This window comes from Ranitomeya variabilis, chromosome 7, assembly GCF_051348905.1.
Source record: "Ranitomeya variabilis isolate aRanVar5 chromosome 7, aRanVar5.hap1, whole genome shotgun sequence".
Taxonomy (NCBI): domain Eukaryota; kingdom Metazoa; phylum Chordata; class Amphibia; order Anura; family Dendrobatidae; genus Ranitomeya; species Ranitomeya variabilis.
This window is the reverse complement of record NC_135238.1, coordinates 52,068,080-52,086,936: the sequence shown is the minus strand read 5'-3', so window position 1 is coordinate 52,086,936 and position 18,857 is coordinate 52,068,080. Positions and strand designations below refer to the sequence as shown.

Here is an 18,857-nt window from a genome sequence, read left to right as displayed (position 1 = left end):
CTGTCCTACAATTACTATCTCCCTGCAGTAATCTAAGCCAGGTATGGCAGGCAGCAATAGGAGTGGACTGATGCACAAATTAAATAAAAAGTGTGGACAAACAAAAAAGATAGCTGTGCAGAAAGGAAGGAACAAGAGGATATGTGCTTTGAAAAAAGCAGTTGGTTTCCACAGTGGCGTACACACAGCAGTACAGCTATCACGGAGCCTTCTAGGGCAGCCCAATGAGCTACAGCGCTGAGGGGAAAAAAAAAAAAAAATAGCTTCCACAGTCCCTGCACACCGAAGGTGGTGTTGGACAGTGGAAATCGCTGCAGCACAAGCGGTTTGGTGGTTAGTGGACCCTGCCTAACGCTCTCCCTGCTTCTGACGAAGCGGCAGCAACCTCTCCCTAAGCTCAGATCAGCAGCAGTAAGATGGCGGTCGGCGGGAACGCCCCTTTATAGCCCCTGTGACGCCGCAGACAGCAAGCCAATCACTGCAATGCCCTTCTCTAAGATGGTGGGGACCAGGATCTATGTCATCACGCTGCCCACACTCTGCGTTCACCTTCATTGGCTGAGAAATGGCGCTTTTCGCGTCATTGAAACGCGACTTTGGCGCGAAAGTCGCGTACCGCATGGCCGACAAGCATAGGGGTCGGATCGGGTTTCATGAGACGCCGACTTAGCCAAAAGTCGGCGACTTTTGAAAATGATCGACCCGTTTCGCTCAACCCTAGTAGCTAGGGTTTTGTTTCAGGGGGCGAAGCTTCTGAGTGGGCCCCTAACCAAGTAACCTTGATTATAACTGGGTGACACGCTCTAAGGCTATGTGCACACGTATGTGCGTGCGCCGATGCAGTTACAGTAGCGTAGCTCCGGGTGGGCCCCCTCAGAGCGCGGGGCCCAGGGCTATGGCCCCCTCTGCCCCCCCCCCGGTAGCTACACTACTGATCTGACCTCTTTTATGAAAAAAAAATATTTTTTTTATTTTGCAAGTTACACAGTCATTGAAAAAAAAAATTCCAAAATGGTTTGTTTTATTTTTAACAAAAAGGAATATAAATTTATTAAAAATATGTATATACCTCAAAATAGGACAAATGATACAAACAATGCTTATATAGCTCAGTCGATGGAATTATAAAAAGTTACGATTCTCAGAATATAATCTGTAAATTGTATCTCGAAATTGCGGAACTGAAAATTCACACTCATCCTGTTAAAAAACAAATCCTTATTCAGCTACATCAGTAGAAAAATAATGTCTTTAGGAATGTGCTAATAAAAAATACATAATTAATATTTTTTCTGGTACTTTATATTGATGACTTATCTTTATGATTGGTCATCAATATAAAATTTTGGGTGCCCAACTCTCAGGACCTACACCGATCAGCTATAACCTACGGTGATGACCCGTTGTAAATATCATACGGAGTGGAACATTGTGGCTCCATACAAAATACCTCCTAGTCTAGATGACTTTAGGTTATTATCATGTTTGATTAATGAGCCTCATTATGGCCTTGACATAAATACTTTTCATGGCTGAATGTAAAGTAATTAACATTTTTTGTGCTTCATATTGCAGCTCTTGCAGACATCCGTCCTGACCTGACCTGTGATGTCTACGACATGAGAGCTTCCTTTCATAAATGTCAGCTGACGAGCCAGAATATCAATGCCACTAATATTAACCTGAGAGATGCCGGCTGTTTTGGAATTCGTGATGATTCGAGCACAAACACATTTACTGTATCATCTCCACTTCAAGCAGGAGTATGCGGACTTCAGATAACGGTATGTGACAGTCTTTTATCATTATATTCTTTCCACACATTGAGCAGATGGCCCATATTGTATTTATTTTACATGCTTAAAAAGTGCCATGCATTACACAGCGCTTTACAGACTTCATCATCGCTCTCGCCACTGGGGCTCACAAGATACATTTCTGTCACAGTGGCACTGTTTGTGGAACAGCCTACAAGACTTGCTGGTTTCGTATCTTTCTGATCCAGTTGTCTAGCCATCACAATTTTGTCATTGTTGAAATTTCTATTCTGGTCTATTCTTCTTGAAGAACTGACTAATGACTCTCCAATATTTCCCACTCCTTATGAGGTGCCATTGTAGTGATATAATCCATGTTATTTTCTTTACTTGTGTATGGTGGTATTATTATGTCTGGTTAAAGGAACATAATATGAGCCATCACAAAATATTCCTAAAAATTATATTCTCCTCTGCTCATCCGTCGTCTGGTCAGCAGAGGCTCTTCTCTTCGCGAGGCACATCTCTGGGCCTATTCATTTTAGGCTGCGATTTCCAAGAGGAAGAGGTCTAGAGTGAGAAGGCCAAGAGATGTGGCTGGTGGTGGGGGAAAGGGGAGGAAGCTTTGAAGGCTGGACAGTGGCCAGCGAGCATAGGAGGGGCTGAACAGGTGAGTATTATTTTTCTGTTTGTTTTCAACATCTTACCTTTATTTTGCTCTGGAATCTGAGGAAACAACATTGCATAATTAGGGACATTCAATTCGCGAAGAATAACTTCACTGCAATTCTAAATTTCTGAGAAAATCTGCAATATTTGGCGAATTTCAATTTTGTCAGGTCCGCTTATCTCTGGTTGATATTTATGTCTATGTAGTACTTTACTGCTTTGTAAGTCTCTGGTACACTTCATGCAATGGACAAAGTCTTTTTTATCTTATATCTATTTAGAAAAATGCAACTCATGCAATTTACGAGAACACATTGTATCTTACGATGGAATCTTCTGGTATAATTGTCAGAGATGAAGAACTGACTGTGAGAATATATTGTGCTTACGCACTGGACATGATGATCAGTCTGAATTTAGCAGTGAATCCAATATTTAGGTAAATCATTTATTTACATCTTTCCTACATATCCATGGTGTGATCTCTTTGTCGCATGTAAAAAGGGTCACCAGACTGGAGTTTCCCTATGAGCCTTGTTATTTATCATCCATTGGCTAAATGTTTGTCAGTGTGACAGATACTTCACCCAATTTTTTGAATATTGCTTTTTTCGCACTTAGACATGGTAGAACACTACTTACAAATAAGTCTTTTCGTATCTACAGCTCAACGAATATCACTGTTGGAGGGACGGGACAATTCACAGCATACATGGCTCTTTATCAAGACAGCAGCTATATTACTCCATATGAAGGATCACAAGTTGTGCTTCCCGTTAAGTCAATGATGTATGTTGGTGTCTTCGTTCAGGGAGGAGACTATTCTCAGTACAGTCTTGTAATGAAGAACTGTTATGCAACACCTTCAGCAAACTCAGATGATCCCTTGAAGTATTACATCATTAAAGACAGGTACAGACCAATAGTCTCTCAGCTAGTAAGTTCTGAAACTGATTTACAAAGGATTATTTTTATATTACCTGATATAATATTAATGCTATATTGAGTATTATTAAAATTAGAGGGGGGAAAAAGCTGGAAAAGTAAATGGTATATAATATAACCAGCGAGAAAGTAGACCCCTAAAATATAGATTTTAATAATTATCTTTAAAACTAACAATGCTCTAAAAAAAAACACATTCCGAAGTTTAAAAATTATAGAGGTGTAATTATCCATAAGTGGAGCATATCGGACCCATGAAAAATATTTTGGTAGGACATTGGGGAAGGGGGTGGGAACTAATAATTCCCTATCATTTTCTAAAAACCACTCCTACAGTGCTGCGGAGGTTGGCACCCTAACAATTACAATATGGCAAGTGTGTATAAAAAGAGCATGTTAGAGTAGAGAAGCAGAGACTCTCAGAAGCAAAGATTGTCAGAGGTTCCCCAATTTGTGATCAACTGCATCTAAGAACTGCGGAATTATTTCAAAACATTTTCCTCAACATAGGATTGCAAAGACTTTGAACAGCCTACCTTTTACAGTACACAATAGCATTGAAAGGTTAATAAATTCTGTAGAAATTAATGTGCAGAAGGTTAAGGCCGAAGGTCAATATTGGTTGTTTGTGTTCTTCAGGTCCTCAGGCAGCACTGCATCAAAAATTTTCATGATTCAGTTAAGCAAATCACTGCATGGACTGGATATATTCTGGAAGAATACTTCCAGAAATCATTATCTGTAAAAACAGTTCAATTTGTAATCAAGATATGCAACTTAAAGTACTATCATGCAAAAAAGAAGCCATATAATTGTAACTCAGTGTGTAGGAAAGACTGAGTGTAACATGAAGGGAAAAGGGGAAGGGAACCCAACACTTGAGAAGGGGGGAGTGGAGACCCCTAGGCAGAGCTAAGACCACCCTTGTCTGCCCTAACGTCCCTAAATAGGTTCTGCACCTATCGCCGAGCATGATACCTAAACCCTGCCTGACAATATCAGTAAGCCCTGCATAGGGAAGGACAGGATAATCACTATTCAATCCCCACTACAACTAAAAACAGTTTGGATACACAAGCAAGGGGAACACTTAGCTTGAGTAGACTCAGAGAGAAACACAGACATCCTCCAAACAACAAAGATGAAGATAGCCGACTGCTATAGCTAAAAGCCTCAACAGGGAAATGGAAATTGAAATATCACTGGCAACTCCCAGCAGCAAGCTGGGAGTTATAAACACCCTGGTCCAGGTGTGCCAACTAGAGCAAGGAGAAGGTTGCCACTGGGTCATAGAGTCGAAGGACCAGGAAAAAGTCTGAAAAGCAAACTGCTGAGACCATCTGCAGTCAGATGCAGAGCAATGGTCTGCAGCCTTTGACGCACCTGTGATAGTACCCCCCTTCTACAAGGGGTCTCCAGACACTCAGGACAAGGTTTCTTAGGATAAGAGGTGAGGAATGAATGAACCAACTGGAGGGCGTTCACCTCTGATGCAGAAACCCACATCTTCTCCTCTGGACCATAACCCTTCCAGTGCACCAAGTATTGTAGGGAACAACGTTGGAGGTTAGAATCTACAATCCTCAAATTTTGAAACTCTGGGTTTCCATCAACTATTATTAGGGGAGGTGTTAAGGGTGAGGGCTCAATGGGTTCCACATATCTCTTGAGCAAACAACATACGACATACAAATACGTCATGGGTCGTGAAGGGGTTGAAAGCCTTGCTTCGTTACTTAGGAAAGAAGCGCGATACACGTGTGTGCAAATATAGTGTACGGTTTGGCTTTTATCCTAAGTCATGTGGTAAGGCCCTTTAAAGAGTCGATAATGACTTTTAGGATTGCTACTTTCTGTGGTTGGTCCTAGGGTTCCCACTCCTTTCTGAATGTTTGCATTCTCAGGGGAACGTTGCATGGCCTATAAGTCTCCCTATTCTCATGTAGTGTTCTCCACAAGGAGAATCTTCACCTCTTAGAATTATTTAGACATGTAAAAACTTCATACTGACTTTTGTAGATGTTGACTGCATTACTGTAACTTGCGTTTATATTATTTTCCTCTGTAGCTGTCCTAATAAACAAGACTCCACAATCAGTGTACTAGAAAATGGCGTCTCAAGAAAAGGTCGCCTGTCTCTGCAAGTGTTTAAATTTGTTGGCAATTATAACTCTTTCTACGTTCACTGCGCTGTAAGTCTGTGTGACGTCACTGCTGGATCCTGCGCCCCTGTAAGTACGGCTGTGCATTTTGGTGTTTTTTTTACATTATGTTGCTTTATCTCAGTTTATATTTTGTAAGGCTTTACAAAGTACAGTTTTCTTACAATGATATCATTGCTTTATTGCAGTCGTGTTCAGGAATTTCATCCCGAAGTGCAACAACTGAACAAAGCTATATGCTAAACGTTGGTCCAATAGGTATTAAGGGTAAGAATCCTGTTTATATATATATTTTCACAGACTTAATGCATTTAGACCAAATACAATTGTGCAGTGATAACCATTCTAATTATGCTCTCCAGTAATAGAAATAAACCAATAATAAGAATAATAACCATATATTTGCTTATAACGGGTTGCCCGGGACTGATGTATTGATGCCTTATCCGTAGAATAGGTCATCAATATGAGGCTGGTGGGGGTCCAACACCCAGCACCTGCACTGATTATCTGAAATTTTCTCCTGTAGGGAGATGGGCATATTGCCCTTTTCCCTCTTGAAGACACCAATGTTATTGTGATATGTCATATTTAATGACATGTGACTTAATGATTTGTGAAGTTGATGTATTGTAATGTTTTGCACTGTACTGCAAGAAAGCTGAGTTCTGCCTAGCGACAGTGAGTAGGGACAGTTAGAGTTAATGTTTGGGATCAGCCCATAGTGGGAGGGGATAGTGCAAGGGACAGACACAGTTTCCTGCTAGCATATTAGAAAGCGAGCAGAGTGTGCAGACAAAGGACCTAAGGTCTAGTGTGAGCAGTGCCACATGCATTGGGTGTTCTGTGGCAAGAGAGAAAGGAGATCGGGACAGCAATAGCGTGATTTTGAGGAACAGATGGAGAGAGTTAAAGATCGAAGAGAGAAGGTCAGTGCCAGCTCAGAGGCCTGATCAGAGAGCAAAGAAAAAGAAAAATAAGACGTGTGTAGAGGTTTCCTTATATTCATATCCAGATGAAAGCTATAACCAGCCATGAATTGATAAAGCATACATTCTGACCGGACAGGACGGCTCCTATAATCCTTTTGGTCCTACATAATCCAAGGTCTTAGGGTACTGTCACACAGTGCAATTTTCGTCGCTACGACGGCACGATCCGTGACGTCGCAGCGTCGTATGATTATCGCTCCAGCGTCGTAGACTGCGGTCACACTTTGCAATCACGGCGCTGGAGCGACGCCGAAGTCCCCGGGTAACCAGGGTAAACATCGGGTTACTAAGCGCAGGGCCGCGCTTAGTAACCCGATGTTTACCCTGGTTACCAGCGTAAACGTTAAAAAAACAAACAGTACATACTCACATTCCGGTGTCTGTCCCCCGGCGTCTCAGCTTCTCTGCACTGTGTAAGCGCCAGCTGGAAAGCAGAGCGGTGACGTCACCGCTGTGCTCGCTTTCCGGCCGGCAGGCGCTCACAGTGCAGAGAAGCTGAGACGCCGGGGGACAGACACCGGAATCTGAGTATGTACTGTTTGTTTTTTTAACGTTTACGCTGGTAACCAGGGTAAACATCGGGTTACTAAGCACGGCCCTGCGCTTAGTTACCCGATGTTTACCCTGGTTACAAGCGAACACATCGCTGGATCGCTGTCACACACAACGATCCAGCGATGTCAGCGGGTGATCAAGCGACAAAAGAAAGTTCCAAACGATCTGCTACGACGTACGATTCTCAGCGTGATGTCTGATCGCAGTAGCGTGTCAGACACAGCGATATCGTAACGATATCGCTAGAACGTCACGAATCGTGCCGTCGTAGCGATCAAAATTGCACTGTGTGACGGTACCCTACACTAGTCACATCACAACTGTGTACAGAAGATCTGGTGACACTCTATGGGCGGATATGGCCTTGTGATGACTGGTTGAAGACTTTTTATGGGGTGTGTGTGGAGAATGTATAGGGTTAAGGAGATCTGCGGAACAATTCTGTATTTTCAGGTAGCCTTCATTATTACTATCTTTGGTTGTGACGTTCATATAAATTTCATATTAGAAAAAGTAATTTAGAAAAAATTCTTGTAATGTTTATCCAGTCTGATCCCCATTTGGAATTGGGGGAACATATCTGTCCATTTTGAATTGATTGATTCATCCTTTATGTTCTTTTTTTTACTTGCTTCTGCATCTATAGAAGGGTCTAAACAAAGGTATATCAACACCCATTCTCTTAGTTCAAGTCTTTTTCCATCCTCAGGTTGAAATTAACCATCCACTTCAAGAAAGAGCAATTTTCCCCCTTTCCTAACAAGGGTCATTGAAATTATTTTTTATACAAGTGGTTTTAAAGTGCATCTATCAGCAGGATTTAACCACCCCCCAAACTATTCTTGTAGCTCTTTCAAAGACAAGTCCAACAATACTTTTACATGGCCGGTCTGTTCCTCTGGGAAATCAGCGTTCAAATTGAAATGCAAATTAGGATTAGAAGCCTCTGTCACTCCAGCTCTATTCCCGCCCAGGGCCGCCACTTCCTTCTTGACTGAAAGCTCCTTTGCCTGAAGTCACACAGTGGCTGTCAGTCAAGCAGGAGAAGGGTAGCTTTTTATTTTTACTTGGTCATTCAAATAATTTTGCCTTCTTTTTCATGATATGTGAGGTCAAGTTTTTAGGCCCTTTTTATATTTGATTTTTTTTTCTGATATGGTAAAAATGTGACTAAAGTAAATATGCCCGTTTTTCACATTTTTTCACTAACAACAATAATTCAGTTTGGTAGTAGTGGTAATTTAGTAGGCAGTAATAAAGTTCTGTCTTCTGTATAGCCAGTATATGTATATCCTGATTATTCTTCATATGTATTCTTTTACAGATTCTTTAACAACTTCTACTTCCGGCTGCATTGGTAAGTTCGGCATTTATTGGTACATATTCAATCATTAGTGATGTGAAGCAGTGGTGTACTATGGTAATACAGAGATTACTAAATGTTTAATGGTAATGACATCCTGATTTCATGGTGCCTGCCCTTTTCATGTGAAATAATGAAATAAACATTATTATTATTATTATTATTATTATTATTATTATTATTAAATGTGCCGAGATAACAGAAAACGACAAACGACCAGGTTGTCAATTTGATAGACAGACCACCATTGAAAACTTTAGGACCCCTACAATTTGATTGGGACAGTATTTGACTATCTCCAGCTGTAAAACAGATAAATAAATGCACCACTCCAGCATTTTTTCCAGCTCTGGAGTGGCGCTTTAGAGTTAAGTCCCCTGCCCCTTTGTCCTTTGCTCTCCCTACGGGTTCTTCATCGTTTTCCGGCCCCACTCCGGTCCCGCGGTGCCATCTTGTGAGTGCAGCTTCTGATTGGCCGGAAGTCACAAGGTCTTAATACAATATGAGAGACGAAACACGGCTCTCATAGAGATGGATTGAAAAGTGACCTCTGCTCTGCTCCATGAAATACTAGAGCTGCCGACGGGTCACTTTTTGCTGGAGACTGACAGGAGAGACGCTGGGAAGTGATGAAGACGGTGGTAGGTGATTATAAGACAGTGTACAGGGGAATTATGTTTAAAGCACCACCCCAAAGGTGCAATACAAAAAACTGGTGGAGTGGTGTTTTAATGGAGTGATTCTTATTCTGCACCAATCAGACATGGTACTGTGGAGCTTTATTCTCAAGACTGACATCCCAATTATGTGCAAATGATCACCTACGTTAGCTTCATACAATCTCTTTGAGTAATTAATGTCTATTCTTAAATATTTTTTCTACCCATCTGAGAGCAGCATAATGTAGGGACAGGGACCCGGATTCAAGCAATCTTTCACCTACTGGGCCGTTTGCTTTGTTTGCTATGTTTTTTTTAAATTACTATTTTATCTGCTGCAAATCTAGCAGTTCTCTGAATGCTGAGCTCTGTATAACCCCGCCCACACTTCTGATTGGTAGTTTTCTGTGTACACTGTGCATAAGCAGAAAGCAGCCAATCAGTGATGTGGGTGGGGTTATACTGAGCTCATGAATATGGAGGACTACAGGGCAGCAGGTTTACTCGTGCTCTAGTGATAATCTCCTGCTGATAAATCAGTGATTTTTAATCAAAACTACAACAAGCAGCCCAGTAAGAGACACATCGTCGGAATTAAGATGTCTGCCTTTACATATAAGTGATAACAAAATGGTACTTGTCACAATAACTGTCTATCTCAGCTTTAGACCATCCCCACCGAAGCATTAACAAATATTTGATTTACTAGACATTAAACTATGTGTTATAAAATACAATATTTTATGTAATGTTACGGGTTGAGAAATATTTCACAATACAGATTCAAAAAGCATAAAAAAATATTCTCAGCCAGAAGCATTGCTATGCCTACTTCTCCATCAATAATATTGAAAGAATCAAAAAATAGTGGACAAATATGCCATACCACCAAAAGATGAGTACAAAGTACTCACAGACCACTATGACACTGACAATATAAACCTTTGTGAAATTGTTAAAAATAAATAAATGCTTACCCATTCTTAGTTAGAGTGCCACTGCAAGGAACGCCCCGACGCGCGTTTCGCCCACGTGCTTTCTCAAGGGGAGTGTATGAGAAAGCACGAGGGCGAAAGGTTTCCCTAATGTTAAAGTTCTCATCATCCGGGCAACAATATATTAAATGATGACCTTAAATGATGGTTTGTGAGCCGCATATGGGATAAGCACTTTTATAAATATAAATTTACAATGCTTTGTGATAGGTGCTGATAAGTTACCACTGCTATATATGGAATTTTGACTGAGTCTTTTTGAGATCCTCACTTGGTATAATATGTGTTTTAGATGTATTTTCAATAAACTTTATTGATTTTTTATTGTCAGTGTCATAGTGGTCTGTGAGTACTTTGTACTCATCTTTTGGTGGTAGGGTTGAGAAATATTGTATTATTTTGGAAAACACTTTTAAAACTGAATTAATTATTTAAATTCTTTTTCAAAATGTTCTTCTTTTCCAGGTGTTCACGCATCTTCTTCTCTCCTTGGCCTTGTCCTCTTTTTGATGACCCAAGTTTGGTCTCTGTAGACCATCAGTGGAGTGACATCCATATAATCAGTATCTATTATCTTCAGTATATTTATCTCCTATAGTAGTAACTTTATATAACCGCTATGTCTTGTACAGCATGGACTTCATTGTTGTTGATAGTTCGGCTGTATTGGATCATTTGTTGCCAGTTCTTAGAAGCAGATGTAGATGACATCAGAAGCAAAAAATGTCTGGTATAAATAGCTTTACTCATATAATTTATGCAAAATTAGTACTTTTTCCATATATTGTATATTATGCATAATATACGCTATAGTCAGGGGAAGACTATATATCCTGTAATAAAGCATATGGACATCCTTCAAGATCCCTGCTGAGGGCTCTCCTACATGAGCTAGAACAAAGTGATAAAAGATTGGTCAGTAGGTGTCTATTTGTCATGGTGTTGATTGGTCCTGTCTAGCCAGACTCTCTAAAAGAGTTTGCCCTTTACCGGTACATCTCTTGTAGCCCCCCTTGTAAAATAACAAGACCATATATTCACCTCCCATACCATTCCAACATGTCAGTGCCGGGTCCCCAGGGGCTCACATGACATTATTTTGTCCCGCGAGCCGTGGAGTCAATCAATGGCTGCTATTGGCCGTTATACTTTCGTTACTTGTGATTGTCCAAGGTTCACGCCTTCATATAAATCTCAGACCAGAGGAAGTAAAAAATACACAGCAGCCCAATAGTGGCCGAAATACTTTCCCAGCACTTGAGTAGTCAAGTAGAGTCTCCTAATTCTCACCATCACAAGACAAGGCTTCATATATGAAAGTTCTGCAGATGAAAACTAGAGCGATAGTTTGTAGGAACTAATCAATCACTATTTCATTTTCCAAAATGCCCATATCTGCTGTATCTTAGAGGCGTAACATAAGCGATTACTCTACAGTAGACGATCTGTTGTGTCTACTTTTCTCAATTATATCTTGTAAATAGAAATAAAGTCCATGAAGCAAATTATTGAGTTCTGATTCAGTTCATCATCTGTTGATATTCATTTATATAAATAGGCGTCCAGCCTTGCACTGTGCCCCTGGTGACAGCTGCCTTTGTAGACCATATAATCAAGTAACCTGCCGTCATCTGCCACTGGTGGCGAAATCCATCGCAGTAGCTGTCCATCCCTGTTAGCAGTATAAATCTAAGTAAACTGTGGATTATATCATTACAATTGAGCATAGCATAACATAACATTGCATAGCCAATAAATATTTGCAAAAATCAAATGGTTGTTTGTATTTTAATTACACTGACCAGTGCATTTTACAAATAATGTTGATCCAAGGTTTCAACCAATTTGTTATTTTTCAAGAATATCTGTACAAACTGTAGGAAAATGTTATTTATAAAGCGAGACAAAGCATCTGGAGGTATATACAATAAGTGAGCAATATAACCATTATATTCTAAAGCATAAACATATAAGCAATGTGAGGACACAGCATTTGTATCTTAATTAGCAAGATGTCTATTTTCAGCACGCCAGGAAGAATAGACTGTTAACTATATGTTGACTTTTGAATTTATGAGTTTTTTTTCTTTAGTTGGGCAAGATTCTGAAATGCTGACTCTTCTTTAATGCATGGTCATTGAATAATGATGTTAGCTGATATGCTGATTATACATTGTCCAGGCCAGCTAGTTTGTTGACTTTTAAATTAGAGGAGGAAAAACTATGCAAATGGATTAAATAATCAAATATTACGACTTGATCACGTCACAAGTACTAAATTGAAAAGCAATCAGTGGATTATCAGAGAGTATGCGAATCCTGCAAAAGTAAACATCACAATAATAAAAATGAGTTTAATATGAGTGTTGAATAAATCTAACACATGCAATGGTTAGATGATGGACTTTAATGAGAAATGGCATATAGTAATAGAATTGAAAATAGCCATGTACAGTAATAGCAACAGTTACCCATAGAGACAAAGTTAATGTTTGCAGATAGGAATGAAGATCAATTTGTGCAATGTATTTGAAAAGGTGAATGGGCTATACTGTAAAATGGTGAGTGGGGTGGGAAGAATGGCAACATTTTGGCAAAATCTCATGCAGTGCACCAAAATTCTAAAACACAAGCAATGCTAGGAGCAACAGATTCCATTGCGTGCACTTTGTCATAGGTATTTTTGCTTAATTCTGAGCCCCGCACAAGAGGTAAACAGGAGGGACAGGAGCAAAAGGCTCTACAATAGAAGGGCAATCTAAAGGATAACTTATACAGTGACATATAAAAGTTAGGGCACCCCTGGCCAAAATGACTGTTATTGTGAATAGTTAAGCAATTTAAGATAAAATAATCTCTAAAAGGCCTAAAGTTAAAGATAATAGAATTCCTTTGCATTTAGGCAAAACAAATATGTCTTCATCTTTTAAATTGTAAAAGTTACAAAAAGGAAAATGGGCCGATACAAAAGTTTGGGCACCCTGCATGGTTAGTACTTACACAGCACAAAATTTATACCAGATGTCTGGTATTAACACCCGGCACAAACTACAAGTAACACATAATTGATAATAAAATCATTATTTTTTGTTTAGAAAAATCAATTTTAAATATTTTTTTATATAAAATTTAGGATTAGATACTGGAAATAATGGAAGGCTAAAGCTCTAAAATGTTGATAGCAACGAAGGTATACAATAACAGTATGGTCGCGCAATTCAAAACAAAGTGGATAATTAATAGCAGAATAAGAATACAATTGACTGTTAGATCTGAGAAGTTTTTGCATTAAAGATACATTTATGGAATCAATAAAAGAACTGCAAGCTCCTAGTTTTATAAGGCTCTCAATTTCTACTTGTAACGTAAAGTATAGCTAAATGTAATTACTTAATGTTCCCAGCAGATGGCCCTAAACTAATTATAAAATGCTTATGCTTATAAAAACGTGACAGTGGTATGTAAGTTGTTGCCAGGGGGTCACAAGACCCCAGTAGTAACCATCTGACTCCAGCGATGATAATTGTGGGTCTCACAGGCTGAGACAGTGACTCACTAACTGCTCCCATGCACTGCAATACACGAGTACTGCAGTGTATGAGACCAGAAATCACAGTTAAAATAATACCCACAGTGGGACTAAGTTAAAAAAAAAAAAGTGAAAAAACTAAAGTTAAACATGCAAAAAGAGAAAAAAAATACACAAAAAAGGGGACACAAATCACAAAAAAAGTTTTGCCACTCAAAACGCAGTGTTTGTGACAAAATAAAAATTAAGAAAAAACGTACACATAATGTGTATTGCCACATCTACAACGACCTGTTCTATAAAAATGGCACATTATTTATTCCACTTGGGGAACGTCATGAAATTTTTTTAATAAACATGCCAAAAATGTCGCTTTTCCATCATAGTGACTTACAAAAAAGTTAATAAAAAGCGATCAAAAAGTCATATGTTAAAAAAGGCTATAAATGAAGACACCAAACCGTCCTGTAAAAAAAGAAGCCCTAGTGTGGCTCATTCGGCATAAAAATAAAGAAGTTACAGCTCTCAGAATGTGACTATGCAAAAACAAACTCATTTTCGTAAAATATAGTTTTTAGTGTGTAAAAATAGCAAAATATAAAAAAGCTGTATAAATCTGGTACCGCTATAATCATACCGACCCGACAAACAAATCGGTCTGTGTTTCGGCATTTTCCCATCATTTTAGGTTTCTTTTTATTGCACAACTCTGGGCGACCACAGATTTGTCCATGCATAAAAAGATGGATACCTCCGGAGCAGGCACCAAACGGAGTCCAAAGTGTCTCCATCTGCCTCATGGTGGGTAGTTCTGTTTGATGTTTCGTCTGAATCGCATTGTGCAACAAATTTTGGGGTCCATCATCTCCTGTTACCTTTGTAAAAATAACACATTTGGAGCTATAGTAAAATTTTAGTGAAAAAAAATGTAAATATTCATTATATATATATATATATATATTATATTCAATATATTCATTTTTTCCTCCCATATTTAGTTCCTGTGAAGCACCTGAAGGGTTAATAAACTTCTTGAATGAGATTTTGATCACTTTGAGGGGAGTAGTTTTTAAAATGGTGTCACTTTTTGGGGTATTTTCTGTCATATAAACCCCTCAAAGTCACTTCAAATGTGAGGTGGCCCCTAAAAAAGATTTTATAAATTTTACCGGAAAAATGAGAAATTACTGATCAACTTTTAACCCTTTCTAACAAAAAAAGTAAAAAAAAAAAAAGACGCAGATGTAAAGTAGACATGTGGGAAATGGAATTTATTAACTATTTTGTGTAACATAACTCTCTGATTTAAGGGCGTAAGGTTAAAAGTTTGACAATTTGTAAATTTGTAAAATTTTTGCCAAATTTCTGATAATTTCACAAATAAACGCAAGTCATATCAAATAAATGTTACAACTATCATAAAGTACAATATGTCACAAAAAAGAATCTCAGAATCAGTGGGATCCGTTGGAGCGTTCCAGAGATATTACCTCATTAAGTGGCAATGCTCAGATTTAAAAAATTGGCCTGGTGATTAAGGTCAAAATTGCCTTGGTCACTAAGGGGTTTACTCTATTGAGTAGGCAAAGAGACATATTGCTGGGTGAGCTCCCTACACCTCTTTTTTGTGCAGCGTATTATCAAATAGCTATACTTAAAATATATGCCTACTCAATAAATTTTAAAATAATAGCACATATAGGTGACATGCACGAATGCACTTTATACTTATGAAGTTCAAAGATGACGATACTTATGTTTAATCTTTAATCACATTGTTTATCTCGGCATTCTATAGTGATCTTCATTACTTGTGTCAAATAAGTTTTTTGTATAAGCGCAAGCACTTTATACTTAAAAAAGTTTTCTGCCATCTGCTGGCAACATTAAGCAATTACAATTGGCTATACTTTCTGGAGAGTTGCAAGTAGAATTTGAGAGCATTATAAAACTAGGAGCTTCCAGTTCATCTAGTGATTCCATAATTTATCTTTCATGAAAAATAATTCTCAGATCTAACAGTCGATTTTATGCGGAAATTAATTAGCCACTTTGTTGTGAATTGTGCGACCATACTGTTATCATATATCTGCGTTGCTATCACCATTTAGGAGCTTTAGCTTTACATTTTTTCCAGTACCTATTCCTCAATTTTATATATAAAAAAATGTAAATTGATTTTTCTAATTAAAAAATTATAGTTTTACTCTCAATTATTTGTCACTTTTAGTTTTTGCCAGGTGTGAATACCAGACATCTGGTATACGTTTTGTGCTTTATAGCTGAATAAGCAAGTAAAGAGGACAACTAGCTTTATAAGTGGTTAGTACCTACAAGCACCCCCTCTTTGAAAGTATGACAGCTTGTAAACACTTTTTGTAGCCAGTCAAGAGTGTTTCAATTCATGTTTGATCAATTTTCATCAGTTTTTCCTTGGAAAATTCTTCCAGTTCTGTGAGATTCCTTGGTTGTCCTGCATCCTCTGCTATTTTGAGGTCTAGTCAAAGATTTTCAATGATGTTCAGATCAAGGGACTGTGAGGGCCATTGTAAAACCTTCAGCTTGCGCCTTACACATATATAGGGCACCTGTACTGTATTTAGTATGTGAGATGTGAAGGGTCACAATTTTGCAGCCACATAGGAGTACCTGCAAACTTGCAGCATGAGATCAGACAATCCCATAGCTCCCAACCATCCCTCATTGTGCGGGACTGTCCCGGATTTGATGCTTTGCCCCGCAGTCCCGCACGGGACGCTCTGATCCCGCAGACAGCAGGAAATATAATAATTATACAGTATGGAGAACTGTGTGTGGCCATTATACAGTGTGGAGCATCATGTGCGGTCATTATACAGTATGGAGCATCATGTGCGGTCATTATACAATATGGAGCATCATGTGCGGTCATTATACAGTATGGAGCATCATGTGCGGTCATTATACAGTATGGAGCATCATGTGCGGTCATTATACAGTATGGAGCATCATGTGCGGTCATTATACAGTATGGAGCATCATGTGCGGTCATTATACAGTATGGAGCATCATGTGTGGTCATTATACAGTATGGAGCATCATGTGCGGTCATTATACAATATGGAGCATCATGTGCAGTCATTATACAGTATGGAGCATCATGTGTGGCCATTATACAGTATTGCGCATCATGTGTGGCCATTATACAGTATTGAGCATCATGTGTGGCCATTATACAGTATTGAGCATCATGTGTGGCCATTATACGGTATGGAGCACTGTGTGGCCATATTTTTTTGTTTAATTATTGTATATGAAACAGTGTGTTCAGCAGTGCTAAATGGGTGTGGTTGGGACGTGGATATGGGTGTGACTAATCATGAATGGGTGTGGTCAGAGGCGTGGCCTAAAATGTGTCCCTCTTTCCCATCTTCAAAAGTTGGGAGGTATGGACAATTCCTTTAAATAAAGTGCAGCTAGAGCCATGGTTATTCTATGAGGGCTTGCTATACCAAGGCTGTGTTTCCATGGTCATGAAACCTTCCGGATTTGCTGCGGATTGGACGCTGCGTACAGCCGCAGCATCCAATCCACAGCGTCCAGATGTTACATCATAGTGGATGGGATTTTATGAAATCCCGTGTCCACTATGTTTAAAAACACGCAGGTCGCAGACCTGCGTAACCGTACATGCGGCACATTTTTATAGACCGCAGCATGTCTGTTTATCTTGTGAAGACGCTCCGTCTCCACAAGATGAATAACCCAGTCTATGAATACGATGCGGTGATTCCGCCTGTGTTCAATGAACACAGGCAGAATCACCGCACGTACAGCAGGGGGCAGCACTTTTGGTGGAGCGGGGTATTTGCTGCATCCAAAGCGCAGGGAATCCTGAACGTGGAGACATATCCTAACAGCTGTAAATATAATAAGCCCCCTACATCCACCCAGACAACTCCATGAAAAGAAATATAGCAGGCAGGCCCCTACAGCGCCACCCACCCCCACTACCCTAACTCAACTCCCCCCTCTCCCTCTAACATTCACCCCATTCCCACAGTAGCATTACTAACATCATGTGCAGTGTCATTTGTGCTTTAATTTATTTAAAAGAAGTCGAACATTGCACTAATTTCCACAGTCAGCAGCCCTTACATTTATGAAAATGTCCGTCCTTATGACTCCTGTCTCTCTCTCCCGTCCGTCAGTTTGTCCAGGTGGCAGGCCAGGAACTATCTTGGGCTCCTGGCACAATAAGAGATGCTGCTGAGTGCTGACTAGGACCTGAGAACAGCGGACCAATAGGAGCAGCAGACCTGGGGTGGAGGCGGAGCTATCTGCAGCGCTGCCAGCCTGTCAAGATATTATCAGGTGAGCAGCGCTCCAGCTCCAGCCCGCATTGTGCGCTCGCAGTGAGACTCTGCTATTGGCTGCTGTGCAGCGTGCAGAGTCTCCAGCTGAGCAGAGACCAGGCAGCAGTGCGTCGCCATGTCTGGACTGCAGAGAGCCGCGGCCGCTTATTGCTTAACACTGAAGCAGCCGTGGCTCTGGATGGGCGGGTGGGCCCCTCCTGCATCATGTTACAAGGCCCGGGGCGATGCTGCAGCCTGCGCTCCTGCCTTCTCCTGTACTCTGAAACATCAGAGAGCCGCGGCCGCTTATTGCTTAATGACTAAAGCGACCGCGGCTCTGAGTGGGCCCCTCCATGTGACTGGGCCCGGGCCTTCCTTGCCCCCCCCCAGTAGCTACGCTACTGGATGGTCCAACTAAATGCAAACCGGATGGAATAGCATGACGCTGCATGATGCTGTGGTAGCCATGCTGGTTCAGTATGCCTTCAATTTTGAATAAATCCCCAACAGTGTCACCAGCAAAGCACCCCCACACCATCACACCTCCTCCTCCATGCTTCACGGTGGGAACCAGGCATGTAGAGTTCACCTGTTTTTACCATGAAGGCCTGCTGCACAAAGTCTCCTCTTAACAGTTGTTGTAGCGATGTGTCTGCTGCTAGACCTCTGTGTGGCATTGACCTGGTCTCTAATCTGAGCTGCTGTTAACCTGCGATTTCTCTTTTCTCCACTCACACAGAGTGACAGGAGATTTATCGGTTTTGACCGGACAACCAATTTAATGGCAACACAAAGACTTAGAACTTTAAACTATATGACATGAGCTTCCATGACCGATCAGATGTATGCAAGCCTTGTATCTCACAATGCCGAGCAGCAGATTGAGTGGTGTAAAGC

The 18,857-nt window shown here is 40.2% G+C and overlaps 1 protein-coding gene across 1 annotated transcript in view; it reads left to right on the top strand.

Annotated features, from left to right (window-relative positions):
- The window catches only part of LOC143785928 (uromodulin-like), a 60,133-nt gene extending 48,262 nt beyond the window's left edge, over positions 1 to 11,871 (top strand). The window contains exons 12-18 of the mRNA XM_077275072.1: positions 1,576 to 1,784; positions 2,708 to 2,865; positions 3,093 to 3,338; positions 5,440 to 5,602; positions 5,722 to 5,800; positions 8,405 to 8,437; positions 10,563 to 11,871. Of these exons, the coding sequence (XP_077131187.1) occupies positions 1,576 to 1,784; positions 2,708 to 2,865; positions 3,093 to 3,338; positions 5,440 to 5,602; positions 5,722 to 5,800; positions 8,405 to 8,437; positions 10,563 to 10,630 (956 nt within the window). The 3' untranslated portion in view covers positions 10,631 to 11,871. The remainder of the gene's footprint in view (positions 1 to 1,575; positions 1,785 to 2,707; positions 2,866 to 3,092; positions 3,339 to 5,439; positions 5,603 to 5,721; positions 5,801 to 8,404; positions 8,438 to 10,562) is intronic.
- Positions 11,872 to 18,857: the final 6,986 nt, after the last annotated feature.